Source organism: Nematolebias whitei, chromosome 3 (assembly GCF_014905685.2).
Source record: "Nematolebias whitei isolate Nwh7 chromosome 3, NemWhi1, whole genome shotgun sequence".
Taxonomy (NCBI): Eukaryota; Metazoa; Chordata; class Actinopteri; order Cyprinodontiformes; family Rivulidae; genus Nematolebias; species Nematolebias whitei.
In genome coordinates, this window is record NC_056500.1 from 17,978,425 (window position 1) to 17,994,967 (window position 16,543).

Sequence of the window (16,543 nt, forward strand, 5' to 3'; positions counted from 1 at the left end):
ATTGTGAAAAAATGAAAAGCTTTTCGACCATGGATCGGTCGCATAATGGTCTCATAAATGTGACCTTAGGACCTTTGACATGTTATATAGCCCTATTATCCTAATGCTTCAGTGGGGATGTCTGAGTGGCTGTAATTTTCCCCAGGAGCGTCAGAACCACTGGACTAGTACATGGACTGTAGCACACTGACCCACTTCTATGTATCTGAGTTTCTTCACCAAAACAAGTATTTTTCTGGCAGCAGTTTGTTTAAGATAAAAGCTATGTGAGATATGCATACGTTTGTGCATGCCCGTGTGTGTGGACTTTACTACATGTGTCCGAGTGTGCATACACAAATGTTAAAACTCAGTTAAACATGCCTTAGATGAGATGGGTAACAACACAGGCACTATGGGTTGTTTTGTAAGCACAATTGTCCTTTAGCATTACATGAAATCAGCACACACCTGCTTGCCAGTTCCTCACATGCACTCCCACAAATGCTCCCCTTGTGATCTCGCCAGAAGCGATCTGTGTGGCCTCAATACGCATAAGACGTCATATCACAAAGAAATACCACAGAACCGGGTCAAAGTATTTGTCTGGGCAGGTAACAGATGTATCAGCACATCATTTCATAGCACATACCAGAGGAATAAACTTGAAATGTCACTATAAAAGAATGATCTGATTTAATGGAAGAGTGGGGGACTGCCAACTCTGGTTTGGTAAGTGGAGGAGTTCTAGCATCTTTGGGTTTTGTTTATGAGTGGGGGTCGAACAGAGTGGGGGATTGATAGGTGGATTGGAACATGTTAGCACTGTTGTGGATGCTGTACTGATCTGTCATGGTGGAACAAGCTAAGTTTGAGGTGATTTGGGAATCTGTTAATGATACCCTCTAAAGGAGGGTAGACATGTCACACAGGGAAGAGATCGTAGGGCAGACCCAGACCATGTTGGAGAAATTATCGGATATCTCACAGCTACTCTGGGAACACCTTGGAAAGCCTCTAGATAAGCTGGAGGAGGTGACTGGGGAGAGGGAGGACAGGGGACCCCTGCCCCAGCAACCTGATCTCAAATAAGCAGCAGAAGATAGATGGACAAATGTGTATTTCATTCAGAGAAAACAAGATGCGCTGCTTGTTCTTGTGGTCATATCACTTCTCATCATACTCGATCTGTTACAAGTGATGCCTTGGTCATATTCACAAACAGTGTGTGTCATTTGAATTTTGATGCCCTGTAGAAAAAGTGAAAGTCATTTTACCTTTTTATAACAAGGAAATGGTTATAAAAATTCATTGATGTCTATGTTTTTTTCCCTTAGAAAGCATCTTATTTAGACCTACAATTGGGTTTGAACACCAGAAGACCTTTAGTAGATTAACAAAATCTTTGTTTAGATAAAATGTTGCTGAGTACAAGACTAGACACAGATGAACATTTCTCCCTGCACACTTGGAAGTGGAATGGCACAGAGACCTAATTTCTCCTGCTGCTCTTTATTATATAGGTCAGACTCCCTGCCAGCCTTCAGTCTACATCTTTACAGAAAGCCTTGGGATTTCATGTTTTGCGAATAAGTGTCTGTAATACAAGTGTAACTCTTGAAACATGTCTGCTCATGTTGCATGTGGTTTATCATGTATCTCCCAAATTAATTTATTATTCCCAACAAAGGTAAATGCAGTGCTCAGATGTTTGGAAACATTTATTAAAAGGATGAATTTTATATAGCACAAGCAAAAAAAAAACTCAATAAATTCTTTAGGGCATAATATGCTGGACTACAATTGTCTGTCGAAAAAACATTTTGTTGTAGTTTGTTTTATTCTATTTGAAGGTTTTTGAATCAAACATAGGGTTGCATTTAAACATACAAACTCAACAAGAGTACCGTACATGGCACATCATACAGCCATCAACAAACTATAGTGATGGCCTGGAAGAACCAAGGACTTGTACAAACTTTGACCTTGATATTTTACCTTGAGCTTAAATCTGGGGTGATGCAAAGATTGTGCAACATGATGTCTAGTGGTGGTACAAATGTGCATCAAGTTTTTTTTAATTATCTTGAGCAGATCAAAAGTTATGGCCCCGATAGCCATACTTTTACATCCATCTTTAGAAGGGCGTGTAATAAAAAGTATCATCACACCCAATGTTGGTTTCAATGTAAACTATACCAAACTTTGTTATTTGTAAGCTCAGAAGGCGTCAGCTGAGTAAATTGTTTATATAGGCAAGATCTCTACCCTTGCAAAGTCATAAAGATCTTAAAGTCACATGTGAAATGTGAAACTCCTCTTTTCTTTGTTCCCTGGATGAAGCCACGAGATCTACAGGCACGTGAACGCTTTTCATTTGAGAGAAGCAGCCCCCGGTGACGTTCACGCTGACACCGAGCGCTCTTGGAGCACTTTCGACTTGCCAGGAAATGATAAGTTGTTCAGCCGCTTCTGTGGCGCTTCTCTGAATGAAAGATTTTAATTTCCCATTGACAGTGGTAGGTCAGAGATATGGGTGATCGTCAGAGCTGGTGCACTGCAGGAACCAAAACATAAAGAATATAGAGCATGAATGAATGAATGTAAGAGATTCATTATTAGGGAAGGACTCATTTACAATCCGAGATCTTAGAATAAATTTTAGTGTGTATAACTTTGAAATGTCTATTTATTTGTAGTTTTAATTTTAATAGTCAATTTCAATCATCCCCACAGTCTTTGAACAAAGACAAACAGGCGTTCAAACCCTCCATAGAAACATTAGACAAACAAAACCTCAAGCTCACAAAACAAATGACCTAAATGCTATGATATATATTTAAATAACTTAATAGGTAGTAGATTTATATATCAAGTGTGTTTATTTTTGTCCAAGGGTCAACACTGATACTGTAGATATTTTTCTGTCTATGGAGTATTTAATTTTTACAGGTAAAAATGATTGACACAAATAGGTCACGTCTAGCCTGTAGCAGAAAAACAAGAGCACAGACTTGTTTAATCAAAGATATGAGGACACTTTACTTTTGTCATTCCTTCCTTAACCCTTAAACAATTTTTACTTCAGGGTTTCTGCAGAAATCAGGCAATCAAATTTAATGCTATTTAATGCCATTAAAAACAACAACAACAACAATGCCATTAATAATAAATGCATAAGCTTCAGAATTGTACTATTTTAATGCCCTTTTTGATGTAATTGACAATGAATGCATACACTATTACCCTGGTACACAACTTTTTGTTTTGTTGTACTGAAGATTAAGTCTTACTTTGCAAGCTTTTCTTTTCAAAGGGGATCTTCACTCATGATTTCATGCATATCATTTGCATAGATAATCTACTGCCCCCAACACGGATGTTAGTACAAGGGCATGGTTTCAACATAGAGATTGAACTGTATAACCGTAACAGAAAACGATGTTCCCTGGTGCAAAGCTGGACACGTCTGACTTGAATAAATACACAAACGTTCAGTTAAAACATTGGCTGGAATGTCAAGGTCTTCGACAGACTGGAAAGTGGGTGGAATTGATATAAAGGTGGGGATTTTGATACTGTTGTCGTTTCGCTTTTAGTGTGTGCGTGCACATGTAGTTTTTAGTGCATATATTGCTCGAGCAACTGTTTTTGCATACTTTTAAGAAACTTAGAGATTGATATCTAAAATTTGTGTATTATTATTGCATTATCACTACTGTCATCTGGACAGAGAATAAATAAGAAAACCTGGTGGTGGAATAGTGAAGTGCAGGAAGCTATTCAGAGAACTAGGTTAGTCAAGAAGAAATCAGTGAGAGGACTGAAGAAAGTGGACGGGGATAAGGAGAGGAAACGTAGAGCAAAGAGGGAAGTAGCTAAGGCAAAGCAGAAGGCATATGATGAGGGTAATGGGAGGCTGGACACTAAAGAGGGCGAGAAGGACTTGTACCAATTTTCGAAACAGAGGGATCAGGCTGGAAAGGATGTGCAGAAGGTTAGGCTTGGTGAGTAAACCGCGATGGGAAGATCGAAGGAATACTTTGAGGAGCTAATGAATGAAGAGAATGAAATGGAAAGAAAAGTAGGTCATAGAAACTGTGGACCAGGAAGTGGGAAAGATTAGTGAGGGGAAGTTTGGAAAGCTCTCAGCAGAATGAAAGGGAAGGTGTAGGGCTTGATGACATAGCAGTGGAGGTTTGGAAATGCATAGGTGAAATTCCAAAGAGGTTTTTGACTCAAATATTCACTGGCATATATATTAGGGTGAAGAAAGAACTTCATTGTGTCTTTGTGGATTTAGAAAAAGCACATGACTGGGTGTCAAGGGAGGAGGTGTGGTATTGCATGAGGAAATCTGGAATGGCAGAGAAGTATGTTAGACTGGTACAGGACATGTATGAGGACAGCAGGACCGTGGTGAGATGTGCTGTAGGAGTGACAGATAGTTTCAAGGTGGAGGTGGGATTACATCAATGATTTGCTCTGAGCCCCTTCTTGTTTGCTCTGGTGATGGACCGACTAACAGATGAGGTCAGGCAGGAATCCACATGGACTATGATGTTTGCAGATGACATTGTGATCTGTGGTGAGAATAGAGAACAGGTTGAAGAGAACTTGGAGAGGTGGAGGTATGCACATGAAAGAAGAGGAATGAAAGTCAGCTGTAGTAAGACAAAGTACATGTGTGTGAATGAGAGGGAGGCCGGTGGAACAGTGAGGCTACAAGGAGCAGAGGTCACAAAGGTGCAGGACTTAAAAGTACTTGGGGTACACTGTCCAGGAAAATGGGGAATGTGGTAAAGAAGTGAAAAAGAGATTTCAGGCAGGATGGAGCGGATGGAGAAAAATTTCAGGAGTGATTTGTGACAAAAGGGTGTCAGCAAAGGTCAAAGGAAAAGTTTACAAGACAGTTGTGAGACCAGCTATGTTGTATGGTCTGGAGACAGTGACATTGACAAAAAGACAGGAGAAAGAACTGGAAGTGGCAGAAATGAAGATGTCCATCTTCTCCTAGGAGTGACAAGGATGGATAATAAAAATTAGATCATCAGAGGTACAGCACAGGTTGAACAACTGGGAGATAAAGTTAGAGAGACCAGACTGAGATGGTTTGGACATGTCCAGAGGAGGGACAGTGGGTATACTGGTAGAAGGATGTTAGAAATGCAGCCGGCAGGAATAAGACAAAGTGGAAGGTAAAAGAGGATATATATGGATGCAGTTAGAGAGGACATGAAGGTAGTTGGAGTGAGGACAGAGGATGAAGAGGACAGAGTGAGACGGAGGACTTGTTGTGGCAACCACTGGAGAGGGAAAAGCCGAAAGAAGAGATTCAAATTTAATGTCTTTTGAGTAATTACATTTAGCTAAATCCATTTAATGACATTTCTTTTCAATGTCCCGCAGTGGCATAAATTAAACTTTATGTTCTTTATACAAAAACTGCTATTTTTGCCTATACCAAGTCTATAAATTGACAAAACTCAATTGTCTGTTTTTTTTTTTTTTTTTTACATTTTGTCTCCTTTCTTCCCCAAGAAGATGGTATTCAATTAAGGCTGCTCACCGTTGAAACGTCAAACTGTTGTACACACTTGCACACGCGAGTGTGTTTGTGTAAGTTGTGCAGCACCTCAGACACTGATTGATATCGAGTGTTGACATTTCTTTGAATCTGTACGTCAGCTCCGTCAGCACAGCATATAAAACTAAAACTGGGTCAGCATCTGCAGTCACACGCCAGGCTTCAGTACTCTCTCTGACACGTGTTTGCTGGTTGAGAGAGGTTTCTGTTTGACCTCAGCTAAAGCACAAATGCAGGACACTAACAATGGCCATCAGCGCCAGCATTATTAACCCTTACCTCTACAAACTCCTTGACCTAGTTTAGGATTTGATCCTGTCTGCCTGCCACGTATGGCTTCATTCCTAAAAAAAGATCCACCTGATAGACATTGTTTGCACAGGGTTCACTAGCTGTCAATAAAACACCATCCAGGTAAAAAATAAATGACACCAGATGAAACCTTATGAGTTGAGCTTTGCAGAAATCAAGACAGTGCCAGTGAAATTTAAAAAAATAAAACTTTGAGCTTAAAAATAAAATGAGCAGACAGATATAAAGAAAAAGAAAAGAAGGAAAAAGCACAAAACATTTCTTAGGTTTCAGTCATTACATTTAATATTTTATTGCTTTTAATATTCCATCATTTGAACCTATGTTAATAATTTTTGGGGAAAATTGTTTAATTTACATAGTAAATTCATTAGGCTTTCAAATTAACATTCATAGAAATAAGTTAATGTAAAAACAAAAATCCCTTTACATTGACATCATTAATAAACAACTTGTTAGTTTCTGTTTAGACTTGCATCCATGGCCTTGTTTTTGCTAATGAAAGTAGCGCTGACACAGCAATGGTGCCAATGCTGAGGACACTTACAAAAAGCATTTCACATCCCACCAACGGTCTTTAATGCTGATTTAGAACCAGAGCCCAGCTCAAGTGCTGGTTCTGAGTTAGGAAATCTGGTGCTACGGTAGAATCAATTATTAGTTGTTTCTCAAGTTAAACAATCTTAAATCAGATTTAGATTGGTTAAAAAAAAAAAGTATAAAATGCAAAAATATTTCTAGCAAGGTGGCTGCACAGGCCAATCAAATCTATACAAAAACTTCTTCCTTCTTACATTCCCATTATTTATGATATGATGTTGCCTTTTCACAAAATGAAATGAGGACCAGTATAAGCCTGGTGTAGGATGGCTCTTTAATAACCCCTTGGCCAGCAGGGGGGTAAGAGGACAGGAGGGTCTGTGGTCCTTAAGGTAAACAGCCAATAAAATCCAGTTCTGACTTCCCAAAAAGCTGCAAAGATAATTTCATTAACCTACATTGTAGATGTCCCCTTTGGTATCGGTATGAGCTCAGTCTTCTGGTATTGGGGAATTACAGTTCCCGTGGTAGATGTAAACGGGTCCATCACAACGATAATACAACTGAAACACATCTCCATATCCATGGTCCCTCCACCAGGTGCACAGCTGCCGGTTCCAGCCGCAGGCCAGGGAGTAAAATAGTTCAGGATGCTCCATGCCGATCATGGTAAAGAAGTCCTGGTCACCGAGGTGGCCTCTGAAGCGATACTGGTCTGCTAGTTTGGCCACGTTGTTGGGTTTCAACAGTTGGTTGTACAGAGACGATGCCCTCATGGCACTTAGGTCCAATAACATCACACCACTGTTGAAGCCGGGAAGGCCATCAGGAGGAGGCTCACCTACTCTAGTGTTCGGGTTCTCTTTACGATATTGCCAGAAGGTGTGTCTGTGGAAAGAAGAGTAGTTTTCTGTTAGCTAACATCCCTGCAACAAACTTCGAGAAGCTGCTTTCGTGTTAGTGTATTAAAATGTAGTTTAGCTGGACGGTAATTGCTAGTCATGGATGGTAAAAAGTAAAATTCTAAACAGAATTGTAACATTAACAGAATATCTTTAATGTATGTGTAAGGAGTTGGATGTTCTGAAATATGTACTGGTAATCTTCTAGAAAAAAAAAAAAAACAGATGGAAAAAATTAGGATGTTTGGAAGAAAAAGAAAAACCAAACCAAAACCCATAATGTTATGTTTACATAATTTCCATAGTATTGTTTTTCTATTTACAATATGCCATTTTCTTCTTCTTCATGATGTAGTTTATACTTTTAGTGAATCTTGTCAAGACTATACTTTCCATTTCTGTACTTTTCCTTTTAGGGCTAGAGTGGTTTAGTCTGAAAGTACAAAATGCTCTTGTCCACACCACTAAGAGCTAGTGCTAAAATGTTCCAATCCTTCACAAAATGAGAATAAATGAGAACTTGTCCTTGGTCGGGATACCAGAGAATTCAGACTATGCTTACTTAATCCTTGCCATGCTGGAGGAAATCTACTGCAGATTTAATATTCGTAGACAAATGATGCATGGTTACCATAGGGTAATACGTTTAGTCCGTTTTCTTGGTACCAGCAATGTATGTGAGAAACTTGTTTGAATAAATATGCTTTGCATTGCATAGTTAACCCCTTCTCTCTGTGCAGTTTGATCACACGCAGAGGGAGCAGCAGATAGCCTGAATCATGCTTTGATATTATTGCTGACCTAGATTCAGCAGCTGTAGCCTGTTCTCATCTTTTAAACAGTCCTTTATGTTGGGAACTGGGGACTTGAAACCCTTGTGGAGCATTTATCAGTTTGAAGATGTTTGCTTGGTCTATGTGCCACAAGACACGTCCTGGATGAACGAGTTCAGCAAGGGAACATTTGCACAGGCTTTTCCATGATGCTTTTTTAATCACTAGACGTGAGCAAAACGTCAAAGTCACAAAAGCCTTAATATGCAACAAACACCACGCTGGTTATGTAAAGTGAAGGTAAACGAGAATGGCAGGCAAAATCTATATTTAGTGGAGGAACAAATATTAGGTCTTAGCTGTCCCAATATGGTTGGTCTGCAGACATGTCAATAGTGAGACAGAGTTAGGATTTGAAAAAGTTTACCTTGTGTTGTAGTTGTTTCATTTTTTATTTATTAAGGAATGTTTGGTAAAATTGATTATTTCAGCTGAAATGCATAAACATTGGGATGAGGCAGCCAGCCCAGCTCATGTTTTGTTTTTATATCTATAAAGATAAATGTGAATTAATCCTTATAAGGGCACATTGGCCCAGTGTTTACCCACATTAAATCCTATCCTTATTTTGTCTGAGTGCAATTTTTTTTACTTTAAATCAAACTAAAATATTTGCTTTCTTCCTCAATGGCTTCAGAGCCAGATTATGAAACAAGTTTTTATAAATACAGGCCTTGCTCAAGGGCCCAGAGTGGGGCAAATGAGGGTGGAAGCAGGTGTGGGTGCCTCGAATCACAGGCTTGCCATCTCTGACCTCTGTTCCACCACGCCACCTGGAGGCAGGTGTGGGTGCTTCGCCTTTCATTCAACCTTTATTTATACAGGTTAATCCCATTGAGCCACGGGAACTCATTTACAAGAGACACCTGAAAAGAAACTGTACTTTCACACACATATTTTGATGTTGTTGGCCCGTGGGGGTCGAACAGACAACCTTCCGATCACAGGCTCGCCTTCTCTAACCTCTAAACACCTAGAGAGGTGCCTAAAGCCAATTAAAAGATTAATTCAATTGTACATATAAAAAATAAAGAAAGGTGCAAAGAAATAACCATTTTAACAATAATTTTGTCAATAACATTCACTCAACCAAAAAAATGTATGATATTCTAACTACCGTACTTGTCGCCGTACACGTCGCACCGCCATATAAGTCGCATCAGTCCAAATATGTCTGATAAAGTGGAAAAAAACATAAATAAGTCGTTTCTCCATATAAGTAGCATCTATCATGTATACGTCACCGCTGACCACCTGGAAACGTGGGCCGGTGTTGTGCCAAAAATCGTTTGGCTGCCAAATGGTGGCCGCCGGAGCGTGCACGGGAGGACTTTAACAAGAATTTAACAAGATTAACACTTATAAACAATTATTTGTTTGCTCGACATTATAGTAAAGGTGTGTCTCAGTTGAATTTTTCCTTAATAAATGCACTTTAAATGGTCAAATCAGCTGCATTTTGCATGGGCGCTGGGCAGAGCGGTGAAATGCAACTGATTTGACATTTGCTTCAGGAGTTCCGGAGCGAGACAAAGGTGTCTTTGCATGGCAAACCTAGTGTCTTATTAATAGCCACTTTGATCTATTAATGAGACACTTGGCTTACCATATTGGTCGAGGGCCCTCTAGAAGCTGAAAATGTTAGTGTTCAATATTTTCCATGTCAGAGAAAATGAAATTGTTAGATCTCAGCCAAAAATTGGGTTATAAATATGGGGAAAACAACGTATATTAGTGGCTTCGGTGTAAAAGTCGCAGGACTTGCAAATTGGTGCAAAAAGTTGCAACTTATATGGCAAAAAATATGGTAAATCTTTTTTGTACTATTATCCAAAAAATATTGTCATCTTGGTTGCTAACATATTTCAGTTGAGGGTGATTTGATTTTGTTTTCCCCCACAGATTCTCCACAGGTTCCGCAGGGCTAGATTCTTGGACATCTTCTGTTTGCACTGTACTGTATCTGCTCCCTTTGAGTTTTATCATGAGGAAACATGGTCTTTCCTTTCACTGTTATGCTGATGACTGTCAGATTTATCTGCCCTTAAAACCCAATCGTTCTTGCTCCATTCACCCTCTGTTAAAATGTCTTTAAGGCATGGATGGGTTAAATTTTTAAGTTTTAACAATCAGAAAACTGAAATTATTGTGTTTAGCCCTAGCTCTATTGTCCTCTCTGATCTTGTAAATCTTGACTCTCTTGAGCCTTAAGAGACTTAAGCAGTCAGTTTCAGCAGTCAGTTGTTGTTTTTTTTTCAACCTCGGGATGGTTTTAGACTCTGATTTTAAGTTTAATAAAGAGATTAACTCTGTTCTGCAGAAAAGCTTCTCCCAGTTAAGGCAGCTAGCTAAGCTCAAGTCAGTGTTGACCAGATTTGACCTTGAAAAAAATAGTCCAAGCCTTCATTACAACCCGACTAGGCTACTGTAACACGCTTTATGTTGGGATCAGTCAGGTTTCCCTTTCACATCTCCAGCTCATCCAAAATGTTTCAGCTCGGCTCTTAACAGGAACTCGTAGGTTTGATCATATTTCACCAGTTTTGTCCCCCCTTCACTGGCTCTCTGTACGTATCAGAAAACATTTTAAAATTCTCCTTTTGACCTTTAAGTGCCTAAATGGCCTTGCACCCTCTTATCTCTCTGAGCTACTTCAACCATATGTTCTTTTTCGGACGCTGAGATCATCTGATCAGCTGCTTTTGGTTGCACCAAAAAACAGGTTGAAGCTCAGAGGAGATCGGGCTTTTTCAGTCGTGGGCCCTAAACTTTGGAACAATCGGCCCCCCGACATTAGACAGGCCACTTCACTTCTTGTTTTTAAATCTCTTTTAAAAACACATCTGTTTTCACTGACTTTTAACACATTGTGATTTGATTTAGTATTTTATTGTTTTGTGTGTTTTTATGTTTTTCTTTCTATGCTTTTAATTATTTATTTTTTAATTTAAATTACTGCCATTGACTTTTATTGTTAAGCACTTTGCTAACAGCTGCTGTTTTTAAATGTGCTCTATAAAAAAAAAATGATTTGACTTGGCAAATCCTGAGTTGACTTCGCTATGAATTCCTCCTTAGACCAAATTAAAGAGTAAATCAGTCAGATGTGCAGACATCTGTCTGACAACGGCAGTGTGGCTTGAACTCGCTCGTACATCAGTGCAGTGATCCTGACAGACAACATTTTTTTCTGTCTTCTTCTATCAGTACAGTCTGAACTCGTACAACTCTTCTAGCTTCGATTGGTGCTACCACGCTGTCACTTCACACCATTCTCTCTCGTCTCCAATTTTTGTGTCCCATCTTTCAAGTGAAGTGTCTCTGACTTGTGAAAGAATGGATAGCATTAACAGATGATGGGGACATTCTGTGCTGCCATCACACAAAACTGTGTCCGTCCTTCACTTTGTTCGGGACAAGAAACAGCCTGCTCTCTGCTGGCATAGTGAAACTCTCTTGCTAACAGGCGGAATGGGTTTGAGGTGGTGGTGTGGGGAGAAGGTCTGAACAGGGAGTTTTACAAATTAAACGTCTGGTTCCTTCTTGTTACATAATGATCTAGCGATGAGAAGAAACGGGCCCTTTAATATTAAAGGTGTTGCTAAAATTTAAAATCCAAGTTTTCTGAATTTTGCCAATTCCCTGTATGACAATGTGTGTGTGTGGTTGCACTTGAAAGCTCCAAGCTGCTGAAGCTAGGTAGTGCAAAGTAAAAAAAACAAAGAAATTAGTCAGTTTTTAAACCAGAATAAAAGATTTAGATGTGACAGCAAGCATAAAACTTCACTCACAAAAGTAAAATATTAATATTTTTACATCTGTTAGAGAGGATAAATCAAACAATGAAGACTCATTACACAAAATATTAAGAGATGAATCTACTTATACTTCATTAAGAGACCAGAGCTCCCTGGCAGAGAAGATATCCTCTCTCTGTGGGATATTGTCTAGTTAAAAAAATAAGTATTTTATAGTTTTGTATTCAGATGTTAAAGGAAATGGGTCTAATCTCCCAGGTTTAAAAAAAATTATTAACCCAGAGGAATAAACAAAAGATGAAATAAACTTTTCAGTGGCTAGATGTACTGTGAATGTGAGTGGTGGGAGGATGCATTATCCTGCATGATGTTCTGTTCATAACACCAAAACAGAGTGGGAGTTGAGAGACCCCTCCGCTGAACACAAGCCAACACTTTAGTGGTGAAGATACGCAGTGTGCCTCGCTAATAACAGGTTTCAGAGACCAAAATATATTTAAATCTACTGTTTGAGGACTAAACAAAGCATTTTTTAAAAATCAACTGCAAACGTGTAGCATATCTGTCTGAAGTGTTCATTCCATCTGGACAGAATACTAAATGAAACTCTCCTTTGCCCTTGGATGCAGAGTAAATACTAAATAAATAACATTTTGTCATATGTTTAGATTTGTATGCATAAAAGTACAACACACATATTCTTGATTTTTAAAGATATTACTACTTCCAGGCACCCTGATTTAGCTGCTGACATGGTGGATGTCAATATCTTCAGAAGCATCAATGACATCAATGCCTCCAGAGCTGCACAGACTTTAATTTCCTCTCTAACAGAGAGGAAAACAAAAATCAACTATAGAGAAACTACATTTCCTGTGAAAATGCTTATTACTTAAGAACTTGCTGAAAAACAGCTGAAATTAGCTAAAAAACATGCTGAATTTCAGCTGAAATGGAAAAACGAGCCTTAATTGGCAGCAGAAATAACACATTTTTGCTGAAATAGGTATAAATTAGCAGAAATGTGCACACAAATTAGCATATTAGCTAAAAAAGATTAAATTATCTAAAATAGCTAAAATGTAGCTGAAACGGCAGAAAGAAGCTTAAACTACCAGAAGGAAGCAGAAAGAGCCGAAATGAGCTAAAAAAATGGTAAAACTGGCAAAAATAATAAACAAACCAGAAGGATGATGTGGAATTAGCTGAAAAAGCTAAAATTAGCATAAACAGCCAAATAGTAGCTGAAATAGCAGAAAAAGCTAAAACTTGTAGAAATAAGCTGAAAGGAGCATAACAAGCTGAAATTAGCAAAACGAAGTTAGAAGAAGCCCAAAAATGTTGTAGTTAGCAAAAAGAATCTGAAAGGAGCACAAAAAGCTGAATAAACAGCTGAAATTAGCTGAGAAAAAGCTTTAATTTGCACAAGGAAGCTGAAAGAAGCTGAACTGGAACAAAATGTGAACGGAACAAGATTTGAAGGATGTAAAATGAGCTCAATTCATTTTCTATGAGGAAAACATGGCAGAAAAGGCTAACTATTTCAAAACGCTAAAGTTTCAACAATACCAAAAGTCATAACAGGATTGTCTTGAAAGAATAGAAAGTTTTGACATATGACCTGTTGAAATAACTTGAAAACTGCAAGACGAGATCGCACCGAAAAATGCACGGAAGAAAAATGGATCCCAATAGTGTGAATGCTTCATAAACATTCACACTGACTTGTTTTAACATCAACTTGTTCTACTGACTCAAGTTTGAAAGTACATTCCCCCATACCAAGACTAAGGACACACAAAAACATCCCAATGCACAGTTCAGCTGGTCTACAATAACAGAAAACCAGTTCTGACAGGTTGTGTGCACGACTTCAGCCAGCGAGGCTGTGCGAGCTAAGGGGCCCATTCTATCTGTCTTAAATTAAGTGTGTCCGGCTTCACAGGAACAACGTTAGTGGGGGGTTCCCAGGGTTTGTAAAGCTCTCCGCTGCTGAGGAGAGACAGACATCTGTTTGGAGATGAAGAAGCCAACTGCAGCCTGGCAGGAAAAAAAAAAAAAAACTTAAATTTTATATAACCGAGAAACAAAAGAAAATAATAATGTGATTACACCTATGAAGCAAAGAAACAATCTAAAAAAAAATTTCTTGTTTATTTTTGGACAGATGATAAACAAAGATGATACAAAAAAGCTATATGAACCTGACTGATGAGTACATGAGGTTGGAATAGGAATTTAAAACTGTCAGAATATATATATTTATTTTAAAGACACTAGAAACTCATACAAGACCCAGGGAAGTACTGACAGTGTGGCATGAATAAAATGTTTTCCAAACTTCAAAAGCAGCACTCGCTCGCAGCAGACTGCCTCTTTGCTAAAATCAGATGCTTCATCGTTTAATTCCCACACAGCCCAGAAGACCCAAGAGGAAACCACCTGCCTGTGTTTACACCAACAAGCAGCTGCTCTCCAAAATATCCCACCTGATCCTGCCTCATGCAGTTTTACTACCACACACACACACAAACCTGTGTGCAGTGACGTCCTGTTTTGATGCTGCGCCTCGTTGGTAACACTGAGGTAAATGAACCAGGATGTTCGTTTTAGTGCCTTGGAGATGGATGGAAAAATCAACCGAGGAACGAAGAGCTTGCAAGTTGGAGCCGCCTGTTGATGAATGTGAGCGCACACTCGTGCACGTGCATCCAAACACAAAAGAGCGTGACCACGTTTCTAACACTTCGGGTGAGGTTACACCAACTCGCAGGAATTCAATGGAAACCTGATCTGTGCGCAACTACAAAACTTCTTGATACTTAAAGCACACGTCTTTATACTAAACTGTAAGAAAGAAGCAAACTTTTATTTGTTCACATTTGAATGAAACTATTGCATGTTTCTGTGAGTAGCAAGTTGGCCATCTGGCCTAAAACATTTGATGGATGTACAAGATGATTGATTGTTTTGGATGGGCGTGTTCTGCACGTGTTAAAAGCCTGCTTTAGAAATTCCAACAGGAGGTTGGCTTGAAACTAGAGTTGCATTCGGGCCCAAAAAATCCGATCCGACCCGGCCCCAGCTCGTAGCCATCATTTTCAAACACCACCTGACCCAACGAATTAGCAGTAATTACAGGTCAGAACCCGAAACACCCCCGATATTTTTAATTAAGCTTTGACTGCTTACAGTAAATTAACAGTCGGTGGACGCGCGGACCGCGTTCAAGTGAGTTTCATGTTGGACATTCGAGCTCCGTGGCTTCAGCGGTGTGTTCCTCTTGTTCCGAGTTCGGCTGACCGAAATCAGACTGCCTGCATCGGCTCGAACGAGAGGAACACACCGCTGAAGCTCGAATGTACAACGTCCAATGTAAAACTAACTTTACCACAGTGACGCACGGCTGAATAAAAGGGGCAGAAGATCGGAGCTGAGGGGGTGTTTGTCCTTTCTTGGCCATCAAAGAGCAATAAATCCCTGCTTCTGCCTGCATTCTGATTTATTTAGACACAAACCGCTCGGACATGTCTGCTTTGAGATCTCACCTGTTTGTGTCGTCAGCTGCACGCGTTCGCAGAGTGCAGCGGCTGAATGAACGTCCATTTGGGCGATGGATCCTGCCTGGAAGTATAGTCCCATCTGAAGCTTAACTGAACTTTATTTTACCTCTTTCAAGGCCGGTCAGCTCGCGGTGAAATGGTGCGTGTGGCTGGTGAAGGTATGGCAAACCCTGTTGTCATATAAATGGATATTGGATCACGGCTGATCCGCTGACATAATCAAAAGCCCGACACCGACCCGGCCCGCCCATCCAGCACATTATCATGGCCCGGCCCACCCTGAATTCTCTTCCTCTGGATGGGGGACGAAACGTTTCTCGCTTAAAGAAACTGGTCCAGATGACACGATTTAACCTTTTTTTTTTGTTTTTATATTGTATGGTATTGATATCCTAAACAATCTCCATACACAGAAACCAGTTAAGACTGTGCGACTTTGCAAGCACAGATCTGAGGCAAAAAGCTGAATTGTAACATCAGTTTACCATGAGGCACAGATTCCTGAAGTTACTCTGCATTCAAAAAGTTCAGCCGATTGATGTCGTGCACAGTGAACCTTATGCGCAAGGCAGGAGGCTTATTTTGAACTAAAACAGCGTGATGCCACAGTAGAAGTTCAAGGGAGGATCAAATTACTTAGTCCAGACAGAGCTGACCAAAAAAGCAGATACCAAATCCCAAAAGAACAAAAGAAGCAGCTTTGCTTGAATTCTGCCAACTTCTCAATAATTTATCCAGTATGAAGAACAGAAACCAACCTGCAGTGTTCAACAAAGGTCTGTAGACCCATGAAACTGTCTCATCAGTCTGGCATTGCTGGATTACTAATAATCCAATAAAGTTCAGTCTGGTCCTCTGGATGGTTGCTTTTTTTGTTGAAACGTTTCGTCCTTCATCCAAAGGACTTCATCAGTCCGAGGAGCCACAACTCAGTCCTACAAGCAGCACACTCACATAGTGGATCAACCAGTTTGGTGGTGATAAGATGATTTCTGGAGTCCGCCCTCTCTCCCGTCGACTCCTCTGAGGCAGCCATGGACGGTTTGAATCACTTTGGTCATGGCTGCCT

General features: G+C 39.7%; 1 protein-coding gene across 1 annotated transcript in view; it reads right to left on the reverse strand.

Annotated features, from left to right (window-relative positions):
* Positions 1–6,496: 6,496 nt before the first annotated feature.
* The window catches only part of xxylt1 (xyloside xylosyltransferase 1), a 24,435-nt gene continuing 14,388 nt past the window's right edge, over positions 6,497–16,543 (reverse strand). Inside the window, exon 5 of the mRNA XM_037698241.1 lies at positions 6,497–7,306. Coding sequence (XP_037554169.1) covers positions 6,910–7,306 — 397 coding nt within the window. The 3' untranslated portion in view covers positions 6,497–6,909. The remainder of the gene's footprint in view (positions 7,307–16,543) is intronic.